This window comes from Mesoplodon mirus (assembly GCF_964341445.2).
Source record: "Mesoplodon mirus genome assembly, chromosome: 5".
NCBI lineage: Eukaryota > Metazoa > Chordata > Mammalia > Artiodactyla > Ziphiidae > Mesoplodon > Mesoplodon mirus.
Genome location: NC_138980.1, coordinates 118785123 through 118802973, shown reverse-complemented (window position 1 = coordinate 118802973; position 17851 = coordinate 118785123). Strand labels below are relative to the sequence as shown.

Sequence of the window (17851 nt, the reverse complement as noted above, 5' to 3'; positions counted from 1 at the left end):
ATAGACTTTTTTTTTTAGTAGTTTTAGGTTTACAGAAAAAATTGACCACAACTACAGAATATTCCCATATACCTCTCCAGTCTGCAGCCCCCACCCCTGCTAATTTCCCCTGTATTTAAAATCTTTCATTAGTGTGATGCATTTGTTAAAACTGGTAATCCACTACTGATACATTATTAACTAAAGTCCATAGTTTACATTAGCATTCATTCTTCGTGTCGCATATTTTATGGGTTTTTACAAATGTATAATGATATCTATCTACTATTACAGTACTATACAGACTAATAGTTTCACGGCCCTAAAAATCTGGTGCACTCCACCTATTTATCCCCTCTTCCTCCCTCAGCATGGTGACTGGTGACTTTTTAAAGTCATTATTGCTAATATTATTACTTTCAAAGTTGGTTTTTGGTTTGTTTGTTTTTATAATTTGGTCCTTTACATTTTTGGTGCTTTGTGGAACTGGGTTCATGTGCCTCTCAGGTATACCTATCATTTTTAGGCTTGATAGGTCCACCCATCTTTTCCCCACAATAGCATGGACTCTGAAGCTAGCAGAGTTTCAACAGGTTTTGAATTGGCTCTTTTACTTCCAAGAAGCCTTTTGTACCATGGATACAAATTCCTATCTTAAATTTCATTTATTTGGTTAATTAGGCTCTCAACTACAATCTGAGCAGACAAAGATTTAGAAAAAGAACCTTGGAATGCATTCAGCCATCATAGCCCGGTTAATGTCTCCGTGGATGGAATTCCCTGCATTCTCTTTTGGGCCAAAAGAATAACAATTAAATTTAAGAATCAGACCTGGCTGGACCTTACAGATGAAACCATTGGCTAGAAGGCAACAGTGGACTCTGGCAACTCAAATTGCAGTGAAGGAAGTGCCATGTAAGTTGACTGCTTTGCTGGAGCAAGCCCTTAGGGTGAGTGTAGCCTTTTAACTGGGTGGTCCAGTTTTCTGTCATTTCGGAAAGTAGAAGTAGGCTCCTTTGTACATGACCCTGACATACATTTCTGAGGAAACGTCTAATGTCTAAAATGAAAGAACAAGTCAGAAATTAATTTTTTTAATTTCTTATTTTTTTCCCAGTAATTTTCTTCTGAACACTTTAGCTAATTGCTATAATACTTTGTGGAAGTTCAGGATTCTGAAAATGAAGTTTCCCAAACTCGTTCTGAAAAAGAGAAAGGATTCCAGGCTCTCTGTCAACTCCAAATGTGAGGTGTCAAACTACTTTTGTCCCAGCAGGAAGGAAATAGCATATCGGTGAGCAGAATCATACATATTCTAGTGGGTGAAACAAAGAAAGCTGACTCCATCTAGTCAGGGCAGATATTTGATTCTAGGAAGTGTTCTGAAGTTATGGAACATTGCCTGTTTGCAAATGTGCAAGGGTAACTTTGAATGGCCAGATTTCAGAGAATTCTTTAGGACATTTAAAAGATGATTAGAATAATTATTTTTGACTTGAGATAAGCAGATTAAACAACTATCCCTTTCGAAGAGGAAGTCAATTTCCAGTGCCTTTCTCTGCTTTTCAGCCATCCAAGCAGATATTTTTTGCTTGTATTTGTTTTGGTCCAGAGGGAGGAAGTCTGGCATGTCCCACTTGCTTTCTATAAAGCTCCTTGCTTTCAACATTTGTTGGCATAATGGAGGCTTTTGGAAGATTCTCTGCATTTGTTCTGGCCTGGTTTAGAATGCTTTGTATAAACCATAACATGCTCTGTGTTTGTGTGTGTGTGTGTGTGAGTGTTTCTCTGTATTATTCTTATATACTTTGGTGGAAACACTTTTTTATTTCTTAACTTCTCATTTAAAAATTCTTGATGATGGGTAAAAAATGGATTATATTCATGTATGCTTACAAGTTACATTACAAGTTTTAGTAAGTATGTTGCTATTCACAATGACTATCTCTTATCAGAGAGCTAGGGAATTGTAAGCAAAATCCAGAGTCCTCCCGGATTTGTTTATTCTGTTACAGCATAACTATCAAAGAGACTCCAACATTGCTGAAAGCTCAGGACTTTTTCCTCAGCCTCTAATTAATTCCCTACAGTGCTCTTTATTTGTGGTCAGCTGCAGGGAGAGAGGCTGATTGCCTGGGGATAGTCTTGCCTGTCCATGGCTGACTGGCCCTCTTTGATTCCATTTATCCTGACCCCAGGGAATTTGTGAGGAAGATCAGGGCACCACAGCTTTTTGCTGGACTTTAGAAACCTTGATTATCACTGGGAACCTAGAGACAGAAAGAATGAAAACTTAGCTTCTAGGCCCACTTCTGCCATTGAGCTCTGTGACTTTATAAACAGGAGCCACTCTAAGATCATCATGGTGTGTGTGATGGAGATGGTGGCATCTATTACTAGCAGCTAACAGGACTGGAGCACTTGGAATTGGCCAGGCACCTTGTGAGGACTTCACAGGTATATTATCTGTTATTCCTCACAATGCTATTGCGAGTTAAGTCCCTGAGTCACAGGTACAGTTATCATCGGTGTTTCAGGTGAAGAAATCAAAGCTCGTGAGGTTAGGAAACTTGCTAAGATCATACAGCCTGTATGGTAATAGAGCTGGGGTCTAAAACATCTTTAACAATGCCATTTTCCCTCCTCTCTCTTGGCCCTGTCTCATTGCAGTGTGAAAATCAAATGAGGAAATGTATGCATGAGAACTTTGCCAAGTGCTACTCAAAGTATAAGATACTAATGTCAACTAGAGTAAAATAGTGTCTAGTTACCTGGTAGAGAGGCCTAAGGAACCTTTGGTTTTCATAATACACAAATTAATGATTTTTCTTTTTCTTTGTCACTGCCCAAGAATTCTAGTGGGTGAGTTCTGAGCATGTATCATCCACCTTTTGGAGTCCTGCTCAGGTGAGTGTGCAGGCATCCTGGAGAGCCCACCCAAGGGCATGAGGGGAAGGCTTCCCAGGATGTGAAGCGTTCAAGGACCAGCTGCTGAGACTGTCCCTGATTCCTGTGAATTGCATAGATTAGTGAGATGCCTTTGTTGTGCTGGCAAGGAAATCTTATATTCAAGAACCAGAAAGGGAGTTGCGGAAAGAACAAACCCAAGCTAAGACATAACCATGTAAGGTCAAAAGCACAGATTTTTAAAAAATGACCATATTTTAGTGCTTGGAAACAAAATGTTCAGGGAAAGGCAAATTGTTGGCAGACAGATTTGCTACAGAAGTCTTTTTAAATAGTGAAAGCCTTACAAACAGAGCATAATCCCAGCATCTGTGTGTATTTTGAATTTAGGCAATTAAAGTCTCAAGAATTCAGAATCTGTTTTAAACATGGGAGGGTAGGGTGCTTGGAAAAGTAAATGAAGCTCTTTTTTGAGTGACTCCCTAGGTTGTATTTCCCCTTTATGGTGCAGCATGTGGTGCAGTGCTTGGCACATAAAAAAATCTCACTGAATGATTGCTGAATTTGCTTTGTTAAATTGGGCCTCATGTTCTTTACTCCACAGCAGAGCACGTTAACAGCTTTCATTGAAACCAGGACCGCTGGAGAAAGCTCCTGGGACATCAGAAGCATGGAGGCCATTGAGCTGCTCCACCAGAGATTCGGGTGGGCGCACCGTGGCTTTGCTTGGAGCTTCAGTTCATTAGCTGGAGAGCCAATTTGTGGGTAACTAAGCTATTCTGATTCCTTGGAAGAACTAGAGAACTTCTGTTAGAGTAAGTGACCAGTCAAATTTATAAAGTACAATCCAAGAAATGCACTTCATTTCTTTAAAGTATTTTCAGTAATTTGTAACATTATCAGAATATTGTTAGAGAAAAATCCCCTTGAAAACTTGCTTTACTGAGTAAATTAGCTTATAAAGTGTTTGTAAATGAGTGCTTCTAAGGTATCTAAGCTTATGATGTTAGGAAATAAAGATATTTCTTTTAGCAATCTTATTAATATGGTTAATTTTGTAAATACTCCTTCCCTTTCTCCATAAGTAGTAGTAAGATAAACGAGCTCAGTCACTGACATTTCTATTTCTTGATAAGTGGGACCAAATTGATGAGATTATATTGTGTGATTTTTTTCAAATTTGTAATTGGACATTTTATAACCATCTACTTTGGCTTTTTTGTTTTTATAATGTATATTGAGGTGTTATAACTTCAAGACATTATAATGTCACATATCAGCGTCATCCTTTATATATTTAAATTTCTCACATTTTCCCATTTCAATTGTATTTAGCTTTTCATCATTCTTATTTTTCAACCTTATTGAAATTTAAATGAAATATAATAAACTGCACATATTTCAGGTATACAATTTGGTCAGTTTTGACATACGTTTATACCTGTGAAACCATCATTGCAAGCAAGACAGCAAACATTTTCATCACACTCAGAGGTTTCTTTGTGCCCCCTTGTAATCCATCCCTCTGCCATTCCCACCTTTCTAGGTAACCACTGTTCTGCTTCCTATTGTTATAGATTAGTTTGCATTTTCTAGAATTTTATATAACTATAATCATATAGTGTACACTCTTTTTTAGTTTAGCTTCCTTCACTTAGTATAATGATTTTGATATTCTTCTACATTGTTGCATGTGTCAAAGGTGTATTTCTTTTTACTGATGAGTAGTAAGTATTCCTTTGTATGGATATATCACAACTTATTTATCTTGATGGAAATTTGTTTTTTCCTCCAGTTTTTAGATAACTTTCCAAATAAAGTTGCTGTAAATATTCATGTACTAGTCTTTATAGGAGCATATATTTTCATTTCTCTTAGGTGAATACCTAGGAGTATTGGCTAGATCATATGGTATGTGTATGTTTAGTTTATTAAGAAACTGCCAAATGGTTTTTTAAAGTGGTTGTAGCGTTTACCTTTCAACCAGCGTTGTATGAGAGTTCCAGCTACTTCACATCCTTACCAACATAAGGTATGATCAGTTTGGGACTACAGAGAAAATATTATTATGTTTTTGTATGGCTAGCAATTTCTAAACAAATTTTGCTCGGACCTGGGTTAAAAGATAAGCCTTGGAGTTAGTAAGAGATGTACCTCCTCAGAGGAATGTGATTACATGTCAAGGAGTAATGAAACTCAGCACCATCGAGATATTCCAGGGCTTGGAAACCCAGAGAAGCTTCTTATCGTCTCCTTGGAGACTTTATTTACCTCCATGGGTATTAGACATGCACCCATTTGTTTCCTTTATGGTGAGCTGTTTGCTCCCATCCAAAGGCTAATAAAACTCATACACTTTTATTTTTCCAAGGAAAATTTCTGACACTAAAGAAGTAAATGTCTTTCTCCCTTCTCTCAGGAGTTGAAGGAGGAACCACTGTCTCCTATATGAGCTCCCAGGTTCATAATTTTAGTGTTCCTTACCTGTGTTGTAAATCCCAGTATGTGCAGGATGGCATCTGGCTTTCAGCAGGGGAAGAATTGGGCTAAAAGGGGAACCAATGTGGTTATTGCTCTGGGTTAGTGATAATCTATCTCCCCTCCAGGAAATCTTGTGTTAATGTTCCAAAAAATGTGAACAAATATAGATACTAAAAGCTTAAGAGTGTTTTTTTTTTTTTAAAGTTTTAACCATACCGATTACTGTACCATGGCATCTTATTGTGGTTTCATTTTATATTTGCTTGACTAATTAGACTAATGACTAATGATATTGACATCTTTTTATGTACTTACTGGTTATTTGTATATCTTCCTTTGTGAAGTGCATGTCTTTTGAACACTTTAAAGTTGGGCTGTCTCCTTATTATTGAGTTGTTAGTGCTGTTTGCTGTATTTCAGATACAAATTCTTTGTGTATATGTGTTGTGAATATTTTCTCCCATTCTGTGACTTGCCTTTTTCATTTTCTTAACAGTATCTTTTGAAGAGCAAAAGTTTTTAAAATTAGATAAAGTGCAATTTATCAGTTTTTTCTTTTATAGTTCACACTTTTACATTTTTTCAAGAAGGTGTTTCTTACCCCAAGATTGCACAAATGTTATTTTATGTTTCTTCTATGTGTTTTATAGTTTTAGTTGTTACATTTAGACCTGTGATCCATTTGGAGGTAATTTTTGAGTATAGTGTGGAGTAAGGGTTATTCCTATTTTGATGGACTGTGTTTCTGTTTTCTAAGGTTGTCTCTGAAGTTTGGTGATACTGAAAATCCCAGAGGTATTGATATAAGGTAGGTATGGATAGCACTTTGGAATGTCATAGGTTCAGCACTTCAGATTAGCTCCATATAATTTATTCATTCAACATGGAAGTATCATGGGACTGCTGTGTGCCCAGTATTGTGACACATGAAATGCCACATTTATCTAATTACACTGAAAATTCAGTGATGTTATGATGGAATCCTATAGTAATACTTTCTTTAGTTTCTACCAAAGCAACTATACTTTTTCCTTCTTCCTTTAGCGACCTAGAAAATACATGAACCGAGAATGTGATACCTCTTTCCTCTGAGCAAAGAATAAAATATGTTTAAAGCTCTAAAACTGAGGCTCTAGTTTGAAGTTATTTTCTGTATAGCTCCTTACAACTGAGTCACACTTATCATTTAACTGTAACTAAAAATTCTCTGTTAGCTGAATTCCCCAGCAGACAATCAACATAAGCCTGCATTTTTCTGTGTTTATGTATGGAATAATGCATCTGCCAACATTGGCTTATCCAAGCAGTTAGGAACTGCTCCAGGGGTGGGGAGCAATTTGAAGGCATTAAAAATTTTTTTCTTATAAAAATATAATGTTTCCTTTCCTGTAGAAGCAACCTTTTAGTGGAGATAAGCAGCCGTGTCTTTAACATTTCTTGAAAAAACAGAAGGATGTGCTAGGGCAGTCTTTCCTAAGCTGTGTTCTATGGAACACTTTTGCTCTGTGTAAATGTTTATAATATTTCCAGAAAAGGGGTCCTGTGGTCAAACGTGTTTGAGAAAGACTGCACAGTGTGTCCTCTTGGAGATTCACGGTATAAATCTGTATATTGAAGTTTCTGTGAAGACGCGCTCTTAAGGAAGATTGCTGCACTTGGTGACTTTGATTAACCTAGCATTTCTTGTCTTTTCTTGTTGTTGATGGTTGTTCAGCAGTTAGTTGTGATTTTGGTGTTTTTGTAAGAGGAGATGAGCTCAAGTCCTTCTACTCTGCCGTCTTGTCTCCAGTCCCCCTTTCTTTCTTTTTTTGCCTCTAACCTAGCATTTCCTATGTTTAACCTTGGAAAGCTCTTTCCTCAACATGTGCCTACATATCATTGGATACGAGTGTTTCACTGGTCATAATTTAGAACATACATGCCATCATCTTTCAGAGGCACTTTATAGAATCTCACAAGGTGACCAGACACATATACATACCTGTTTGATATAGGAATGGGGAATAGTTTTGATTCAAATAGCACCTTTTAAAAATTTTTTCCCTAGAGGAAAGTAGCTTTTTGATTATTATTTTTTCTGATGATAAAGCTATGTGGCTGACATTGTCAGCGTACCTTGTCTATATCCTCTTGGGCATTTCCATTTGAGAGCACTATAGTCCACCAGCTCAACTTTTTTTTTTATTAATTAATTTATTTAAAGATTTATTTATCATTTATTTATTTATTTTTGGCTGCGTCAGGTGTTAGTTGCAGCATGCGGGATCTTGCATTGCGGTGTGTGGGCTTCTCTCTAGTTGAGGAATGCAGGTTTTCTCTCTTTAGTTGTGGAGCACAGGTTCCAGGGTGCGTGGGCTCTGTGGTTTGTGGTACGCGGGCTGTAGTTGAGGCGTGTGAGTTCAGTAGTTGTGGCGCACGGGCTTAGTTGCTCCATGACTTGTGGGGTCTTAGTTCCCTGACCAGGGATCAAACCTGCATCCCCTGCATTGGAAGGTGGATTCTATACCACTGGACCCCCAGGGAAGTCCCCACCAGCTCAACTTTCAACTGCCAGCCTTTCTTTGCCTAAAAGCTTTCTCTGGCCAAAGGAGCCCACTGCCTCCCATCTGTACCCCAGCAATGACTGAAAGAAGTCTGTAAATATCCTAGCTCCCTCACCCTCGGGTGAGATAACTCAGAGGTGTGTGTTCTACGCTGTCTCCCAGGATTCCCTGTGGGCATTAAGCCCCCGTCGCTCATGGTGGAAACTTGCTTACCTTTGTCCTTTGGGGCTGCCTTCCATTCTTCTGTCATTTCTCTTCTCTCTCTTCTACATACTTTTGTTTGTTTTTATTTGCAATACTTCATTAAAAAATTTTTTTAATAGAAGTATACTTCAACTATAGTTCATTTACAATGCTGTATAAGTTTTGTACAGCAAAGTGATTCAGTTATACACACACACATATATGTGTGTGTATATATATATTCTTTTTCATATTCTTTTCCATTATGGTTTATTTCAGGACACTGAATATAGTTCCCTGTGCTATACAGTAGGATCTTGTTGTTTATTTATTATATATATAGTAGTTTGTATCTGCTAATCCCAAACTCCTAATTTATCCCTCCCCACCCCTTCCCCTTTGGTAACCATAAGTTTGTTTTTTATGTCTGTTAAGTCTGTTTCTGTTTTGTATCAGTTTTTAGATTCCACATATAAGTGAGCATTTGTAGAGTTGTGGATGGACCTAGAGACTGTCATACAGAGTAAAGTAAGTCAGAAAGAGAAAAACAAATATCGTATATTAACACATATATGTGGAATCTACAAAAATGGTACAGATGAACCAGTTTGCAAGGCAGAAATAGAGACACAGATGTAGAGAACAAATGTATGGACACCAAGGGGGGAAAAAGGAGGGGTGGGATGAATTGGGAGATTGGGATTGACATATATACACTAATATGTATAAAATAGATAATTAATGAGAACCTGCTGTATAACACAGGGAATTCTACCTCACTTTTCTGTACAGTAGAAACTAACACAACATTGTAAAACAACTGTACCCCATTTAAAAAAAAAACAATAGAATACTACTCAGCCATAAAAAAGAATGAAATAATGTCATTTGCAGCAACATGGATGGACCTAGAGATTATCATACTAAGTGAAGTAAGTCAGAAAGAGAAAGACAAATGTCATATGATATTCTACATTTTTTCTTTTTTTTTTTGTGGTACGTGGGCCTCTCACTGTTGTGGCCTCTCCCGTGGCGGAGCACAGGCTCCGGATGCGCAGGCTCAGCGGCCATGGCTCACAGGCCCAGCCGCTCTGCGGCATGTGGGATCTTCCCGGACCAGGGCACGAACCCGTGTCCCCTGCATCGGCAGGCGGACTCTCAACCACTGCACCAACAGGGAAGTCCTCTACATTTTTTGAATGACTAAATTCCCCAATAAATTTGGGATCACCTCCACAAGATGCTTGTATTCACATCCTTGTCTCAGAGTCTGCTGTAGGAGCCCAAACTAAGACAAGGTTATATATATCTGTTGAAAACAGAAAGATTGGAAAATACTGAGCTATAAAAAGAAAATGAAAATCATTCATAATCCAACCACCAATGGTCATCACAATTAACATTTGTTTTTTCTATTTATACTTTTTTTTATTGTGGCAAAAGTTACATAACATAAAAGTTACCATTTTAAAGTGTTCACGTCTGTGGCACTTAGTACATTCACAGTATTGTACAACCATCACCTCTGTGTAGTTCCAGAGCATTTTGTCACTCCAAAAGGAAACTCCCTACCCCTTAGCAGTCACTCCCCATTCCCCCTCCTAGCCCCTGGCAACCACCAGTCTGCTTTCTGTCTCTGGATTTGCCTGTTCTGGACATTTCATATAAATGGGATCATACAACGTATGACCTTTTATGTCTGACTTTTCCAACGTATCCTTTTAAAAGAGCAACTTGGAAGGGCAGGAACAGAAGTAGGCACTGAGCTGCTCCATCTACTTCCCTCCCTCCCTCTCCTTGTTTAACAACAGGCACCTGTGTGATTGCCAAGGGCTCTCCTGGGCTGCTGGAGCACCCTTTGCCTGCATGTCCGCCAGAGGGCCAGACATCCCCCAGGGCAGCCCTAACCAACAGGCGTTTCCAGATATCCCAGCAGGACAGAGCCAAAGTCACCCTCCAGGGACCCTGCTGGATGCACACCCTTACTTGTTCTCCCCTCCCTCCGCCTGTTTCACATCTTTCCTCTCCTGTCCTCCTGGGATTTTCTTAAAAAAATCACTCACCCACAAATCCTTGGTCAGGCTCTGCTCCAGGAACCAGCACAGGTTTGAGAGGCCGGGGCAGAGGGTGTCATGTCCCCCAGGCCCATGGGTGTGCCATTCCTGCCCTCAAGTGGGCCAAGAGACACAGAACCAAAAACCCTGTGGGCTGGACAGCTGTTTGGCAAAACGACCTGGTGTTTTCACCAGGAAGGATTTTTTCGAGCAGTTCCATTGGTGCATTAATGTTCCCACCTCACTGAGGCTGTGTCAGAACAGCCTCAGTCTCAGGCCATTTTCTGAAACAGGGCTGCAAACAATGTGGCAGGCTCCACCCCAGCCCTGACCACAACAGAAGTCACTGCCAGGGAATCCAGAGTCAGCCTGCCCTTTCTGGGAATGGTTTGTCTCTCCCATTGCCCTCTGGAACAGCTGGCTCCAGAGTCCAGATCTGAGATGTCCACAACCTCCATCCTTCTGGCCTTCAGCATTCTCAGTGGTTTGTTGCAGTGGGCGGGGGTGGCCAGACTCAATTGCACCCCTCAGAAAACCTTTCTGTATCTGAGTCAGGAGCCCAGGGTGAGCAGGGGCTGTCCCAGATAACAACGAATGTTTTATAACACCAGGCCAGCACAGAGCACTCTATTTAAACAAACACAACCTATTTTACAGATGAGGAAAGTAAGGCCCAGTTAGGTTGTTTAACAACACTTACCATACCACTAATAAGAGCTGTATTTGTGAGAACTCTTTTGGCTGCATAAAGTCAAAAGGTAACTGATTAATAGAATTGAAAGTGTTAGCTTCAGACACTTGACTTACCTCACCAGGGCAGCATCTTTCTCCATCTCTTGGCTCTGCTGTCCTTGTGTCAGTTTCATTCTCAGGCTGGAAAGATGGTGGCCAGCTGACAGTTATCCACTTAAGCAACATAAAAGAACTCTGTTGCTTGATAGCTATAGCACAGCTTACATCTTATTGACCCATATACCTGGAGCATATGCCTCTCTCTAAACCGGTCACAGTGACTAAAGGGCCGCAATACACTGATTGGCAGGGCCCGGGAGACTTCACTGAGAGGGGAGAGGGTCAGCCCTATACACACCAAGATGCTCTTCCCAAAAGGAGCAGGAACATAACCTACAGGTGGGCAGAGCCAGGATCAAAACCCAAGCTTTCACCCTGAGCTATACTGATCTCAGCTGCTTTCTTTTTCTTTTTTCCATTTTAAAAAATTGAAATATAGTTGATTTACAATGTTGTGTTAGTTTCAGGTGTATAACAAAATGGGTAATCGTATTAACATTTTGATCTCTATCTTTCCAGAATTTTTTTCTATGCAGTCACACATTTTTAATGAAAAAGGTGATCATGACATATGCATATTATAACTTTTTTATTGCTAGAGAATATTCGATTCCAAAATGGCTAAGAGTAAGGGCTCTGGTCTCAGATGGGATTCTAAGCCCAGCTCCAGTGCTTACTCTTTGAGTAAACTTGCACAAGTTAGTTACTTAACCCCTTTGTATCTTAGATTCCTCATCTGCAAAATGAGGTTAATAATATTCTCTATCTCATGGTGTTGTAGTGAAGATTAAATAAAATATAAAGAATTTAGAGAGATGCTTGACACATAATAAGAGCTATTACTTTTATTTTTGACCATTATTTATTTAGCTACTTCTATATTATTGTCCATTTAGTTTTTCTCAGTTTTTTTGCAATAATAAAATTATTTTAATTAAAAAAAAAGAAAAAAATCCCCAAGCTTTTTGTGTTTTTCCTTTTGTAGGAATTTGTATTGCTCACTTTGGGGGGTTCTCCTGTTACTTGCTTTCATTCCCACCCATCAGGAGGCTCTTGTTCAGAACTAGAAAGTAAAAGCCTCTCTCTGAGCCGGTTCTACTACCTGACAAAAGAGGGCGCAGTTGTACTGTTCGTCAACAGTGTCCTGCATCAGCAAATGTAAAAGTGCTTTGGGGGTAATACTGTTTTATAATCATTGTCAGATTCACGCTTACCATTTACAACAAGTTGTCCATCCAGAGCTGGTTTAGTTTGCACCGAGTCGAGGTTATTTTCAATAATTCAATTCCAGCAGCTTTTAATGCAACTGGCAAATTTGCTCCGTCAAGTTACTCCTACCACTGCCAGCGCGTCAGCAGCCTGCAGCGGTATGATGCCCTTTTGTTGCCCAGAGACACCAATGATATGTCAAGCCTGTGGGATGTCACTTTTGTTGATTTCCAGGTAATAAACTAAAGCATATGCTCAATGCACCTGTGTGTTTGGTGCCAAAGAAATTCTGTTTGTTTGAAAACATAGATGTTTAAGGAAAAGAGAGGAGTAGATATCTTTAAAATTATATTGGTATGAATTATGTTCTTTATCTTCTAAGGTATGAAATAGAATAGGATCAAGTATTTCCTCTTCCTGCACAGTGATCCCCCCTGCCCCCCACAAGGACTTTCTTTTATATAAAGGTTTATCCAGTCACTAATAATTATCAGTGAGGAATGCCAGCAATGTAAGCCAGAGTGAAGCTGTGGCATGAGCCCAGTGACTGACACTTCCTGGAGCAAGAGGCCCTTCTGGGGAGAGGAATTGTCGGACAATTATTTTATTTCCTTCAGGGAGAGGAGCAGTGATCCTATCAGGGCAGATAAGAAGTACATCTGAAGTGTGAGTGACAGCTTTGGCATTTAGCATAGGAATGGAACTGTCAGCCAGGGAGTCAAAAATATCCTAAAGATCCTCTTGAAAGTATTTGGGGAAAGGCATAGAGGCATAAGAAGTTCCTTTTCACCAACAGAATCTCGGGCTGAGAGACATCTGTCAACTTCCTCTGACCTGTTTACCTGTGAAAAAAGCTTAACTTGTTCTTCCAACTCCCTGAAATAGGGTTTTACATGTCCCTTTTATGGGTTCTTCCCAATCTTTTCCATATATAAATATATATTTATTCCCCTTCCCCCCAGCTTGGAGAAGTGTGGTGAGGTAGTTTGGGGTAGGGAAGGAGTTTGCATATTGGAGTTCGAAAGACATAGTTTTGAATTACTTTTCAGCCACTTGGGCAAGTTACTCCACCCTCTTGATTTCTGACCTATCTTTATGGATGTAAAGAATTCATGGCCTAATATATATGTGGCAACACCCAGGACCGTGTTAGGCATGGATTAACAATAACTAATACTTATGAGTCCTCTTTGTATGTTGGCACTGTTGTAGTTATTTTACATATTTTGTCTTCAAAACTTATCATAATGCTGCAAGATAGCTGTTATTATCCCTGTTTTACAAATGAGATGACTGAAACTCTGATGATTACATAATTGTTCAAAGTGATATAATTGGTAACTGGTAGAGGCAGAATTTGAATTGTGGACTGGCTCCAAAGACAATTTATAATACATGTATATATCTATTTATGTAATATTTATAAAGTATATATTGTATCTATTTCACACTTTTAAAAGAGAAGTAGGTGGAAAGGGCAATGAGGAGGTAATAATGAAAACAAGGAATAATTCACACATAATCTTGCCTAACAGATGAATTGAGATTTATGTCTCTACCTTGTTCCAGAAATGACTTACAATGACTTATTAGAAATACTTCAAGAAAAATAACTTTGAAAAATGGGCAAACCACTTCACACCCATTAAGTTGATTATTATAAAAAAAAAAAAAGGGGGGCTTCCCTGGTGGCGCAGTGGTTGAGAGTCCCCCTGCTGATGCAGGGGACACGGGTTCGTGCCCTGGTCCGGGAGCATCCCACATGCCGCGGAGCGGCTGGGCCCGTGAGCCATGGCTGCTGAGCCTATGCGTCCGGACCCTGTGCTCCGCAACGGGAGAGGCCACAACAGTGAGAGGCCTGTGTAACGCAAAAAAAAAAAAAAAAAAAAAATCCCCCAAACTGAAAATAACAGCTGTTGCAAGGATGTGGAGAAATTAGAACCCTTGTACATTGCTGGTAGAAATGTAAAATGGTGCAGCCACTATGGAAAACAGTATGGTGGTTCCTCAAAAACTTAAACATAGAATTACCATGTGATTCAATAATTCCACTTCCGATTATATACCTAAAAGAATTGAAAACAGAGACATGAACAGATATTTGTGCATCCATGTTCATAGCAGCATTATTGACAGCAGCCAAAAGATGGACATAACCCAAATGTCAGTTATGGTTTTTCAATCAGTGGATGACTGAAAAACAAAATCTATCATATACATACAATGAAATATCATTTAGCCTTAGAAAGGAAGGAAATTCACATAAATGCAACAGCATGAATGAAACTTGAGGGTATTATGCTAAGTGAAATAAACCAGACACAAAAGGACAAATATTTTTATGATTCTACTTATGAGGTACTAGAGTAGTCACATTTGAAGACAGAAAGTAGAATGGCAGTTGCTAGGGGCTGGGGGAAGAGGGGACTGGAGAGTTAGTGTTTAATTGGTACAGAGTGTCAGTTTTGCAAGATGAAAAGAGTTTTGGAGATGGATGGTGGTGATGGTTGCACAATGATGTGAATATACTTGATGCCCCTGAACCGTACACCTAAAAATGGATAAGATGGTAGATTTTATGTGTATTTTACAATAAAAAATATAAACCAAAAAAATGGAAAGACATGGGATTAAGGAAAACAAAAGGAAGAAAAGATTAGCTAAACCACTAGTGAAGTTAGTGCACAAAACCATGAAACCACGTGTCTGCCCTGGCTGGAAGCAGTGCAGTAATTTCGCTCTGAAGCTCTTGAGCAGCCAGCATAAGAAAGAATCACCCTTTACGTGTTCATGGGGTTCATAAGACTACTGAGAATGTGCTTGTGAGGAGCACGTTCATCCCTGGTGTTGTGCGATGCGGGACAATCTCCTCAGCAGCAGCCTCATGGGGGACGGGGCGCTGGGTGTCAGATGCGGACCTTGTAAAACACTCTTCATGTGGACAGATACAGAAGCAAGCCCAGTCCGGGGAAGAGGTAGTGCTGGTGGTGATGGGGGTTAAGGTATGCATACAAAAGGCTGCAGTCCACATCTACAGCTTTGCTGATCTATCTGGTTTATTCTAGGAATAAAGTATAGAGTGATGTCACATGCATGGCAAACTCGGGTGCCTCAGGTGAAAGCTCACATGCCTCAGGTGGGCCAGCTGGGGACTTTGGCAAAATGTAGCCGGCATCACAACAGGTATATTTTATAAAACTTCGGCTTATTTTTGCTTTGTAGGAATGCAGGCCCAATCTTGCTGGATCTTCTGACTTTTCAATTAAAGATAGAAATGTAGATTCCTAGGGGAGGTTTTCAGGATGTTCAGAACTCTGGGCCAGACAAAACTTACCTGTGGGCTAGATACAGAGTGTTTGCAATCTCTAGTCCAGAAATGGATAGACAATGTGTCCCTCAGGCATCCTCCACAGATATTGTTCTCAGTCAGATCTTAAGAGTTAAGTGGCAGTCAGTGTGAGGACATTCTCTTTGGCTGGAGTTGTAGCATCAAATGAGGCCATCTTTTGTCATTGAGGAGCTTGACTCTTCAGGCTAGTGCCTGAAGAGAAGGCCACTTTGCCTCTTCATAGAGTGGGCAGGCCAAGTATCCTAAAAGCCAGGCCAAGAGTCTCCTTCAGTAGTTGTTTTGTTTCAGTCTAAGCACAGGTAGTTGGGCAAGCAAGGCCCCTAATGTCTATGGTATGATGGGTGGCTACAGTCATTTTAGCATGGAAACATGGTAAAGTGCCCACCTAAGTCTTAAAAATGAATCCTCAATAAAGCATTCATGGGTAATTCAATTTTCTGATGTACCTTTTTTTTTTTTTTTTTTTTTGCGGTATGCGGGCCTCTCATTGTTGTGGCCTCTCCCGTTGTGGAGTACAGGTGCCGGATGCACAGGCTCAGCGGCCATGGCTCACGGGCCTAGCCTTTCCGCGGCATGTGGGATCTTCCCAGACCGGGGCACGAACCCGTGTCCCCTGCATCTGCAGGCGGACTCTCAACCACTGTGCCACCAGGGAAGCCCTCTGATGTACCCTTTTAAAACCAACTAGGTGACTGAATGAGTTGACACTGTAGGGTTAGATTCTAAAAGCCAGCTGAATGTGGAAGCTGCCTTCTACAAATGATTGTTCTCATTTAGAATCATTACTCTGTAGACTCTGTAGCCCCTGTTTCTTTATTGTGATAGTATTTAGATAACGGGGCCAGTTGTCGATTTGAACCTCTCCTAGTTCCAAGTAATTAAATCACTTCATTGCACATATGAGAAGGCTTTTCTTTCTATTCTCTGAGCAGACTGCAAGTGGTATAGAGCTCTTCCAAAAACAGTACCAAGTCTACATGGTACAACTGAAAAAGAAAGAGAGTTAGTTAGTGATGGGGGAAAAAAGAGACACAATATACCAGGAGTTATGGAGTTGTAAACTGAGAAGTGACTCTGAAACCAGACTGCTAAGGTTTGAATTACAGCTTCATTGTACTTAATACTGTGTGACTCTGGGCAAGTTACTTAACTTTTCTGTGCCTGTTTCCTCATTCATAAATTAGGATAAAATAGTAACTTATTCATAGGCTCTTGTAAGTATTAAATGAGTTAAGGTAGTGTCTGGTATGTAAAAAAAGATCTTCAATAAGTGTTAGCTTTTATTATCTATATTTTATGTCACTGGGAATCATATCTTCTCTTAAAAGACTCTTCCTATCTACTTCCTGTCAACAGAATCAAAGGCAGAGAAAGTGAGAATTAATATTCTTTGTGAAATTTATATTAACACATAAAATTTTGAGTAGGCTTTGAATTTTAGAGACAACAGACGTGGTTTTAGGTGAACTAAGGATCAGATAAAAGAGGTTTTATTTCAGAGCCTTGAATTTCTCTGGCCACTTAATTATGACAACCATGTATCCCAGAGTTTCTGGGTCAGTCTTGATTTAAAATTAAGTTTCACTGTCCCCAAGAGCACACTCACATTTGTTAGATAATGTGTTTAAATTATTCAGCAAGTATGGCCCCAGTGTTTAAATTTGACTGATTAGGGCTCTAGGACCCCTAGCCCAACTGTGAAGCAGATTTTCAGAGGAAAGAGTATGTCACTTCAGCTCTTTTCTTTCTGCTGACAGATCCAAGGCTTTACCATTAAGGAGGGGACAGTTTGCCAAGGCCCGAAACTGCACCTCTTCCTTCTCACCAGCCATTCCAATCAGCCTGGCAATGTCCCAGATCCTGCTGCTGGTGCTGGCCTATGCCCTGCACATGCTCATCTACCTGCGCTATCTGGACTGGCACTATGATTTCATCTCCTCTCCGGCTCACTTCTGCCAGTTGAAAGCTCGAGATGCATCAGAAGAGAAGGAGCTGCTGAGGAGCCAGGGAGTCGGATGCTATGAACTGAGAAGCCAACAGATCTGCAAAATTTATGTTTAACAGCACAGGTCCCTCTTCCTCAGGAAGTCCACGATAGGCTCTGAAAGGAGGCGTTCCTGTTGTGTGCTGTTTGACTTGTGATAGAAGATTTTCACCAAAAGGCTTGATTTTCTTTTTTTAAAGGAAATACATGCAAAGAATACATTTTGGAACATCCACTGGCCTTCTTAGATAGACTTGGAGCAATGATAAAGGTATCTCAGGAATCCCATGGAGATAAATATGATTGCTGCCCCAAGGTGTCTTGAAAGTAAAAGAATATTTCAAGTTAGGGACCCCCCCCCCCAAAAAAA

General features: G+C 39.9%; 1 protein-coding gene across 1 annotated transcript; it reads left to right on the top strand.

Moving 5' to 3' along the window:
- Positions 1-473: 473 nt before the first annotated feature.
- On the top strand, positions 474-17616 carry LOC309805398 (V-type proton ATPase subunit S1-like protein; the record flags this gene model as incomplete). The annotated part of the gene is given in 7 exon segments (XM_082623310.1): positions 474-486; positions 684-841; positions 845-894; positions 6125-6175; positions 12142-12382; positions 17255-17275; positions 17277-17616. Coding segments are annotated over 7 exon segments (816 nt in total). The 3' UTR covers positions 17559-17616.
- Between the last annotated feature and the right edge of the window lie 235 nt (positions 17617-17851).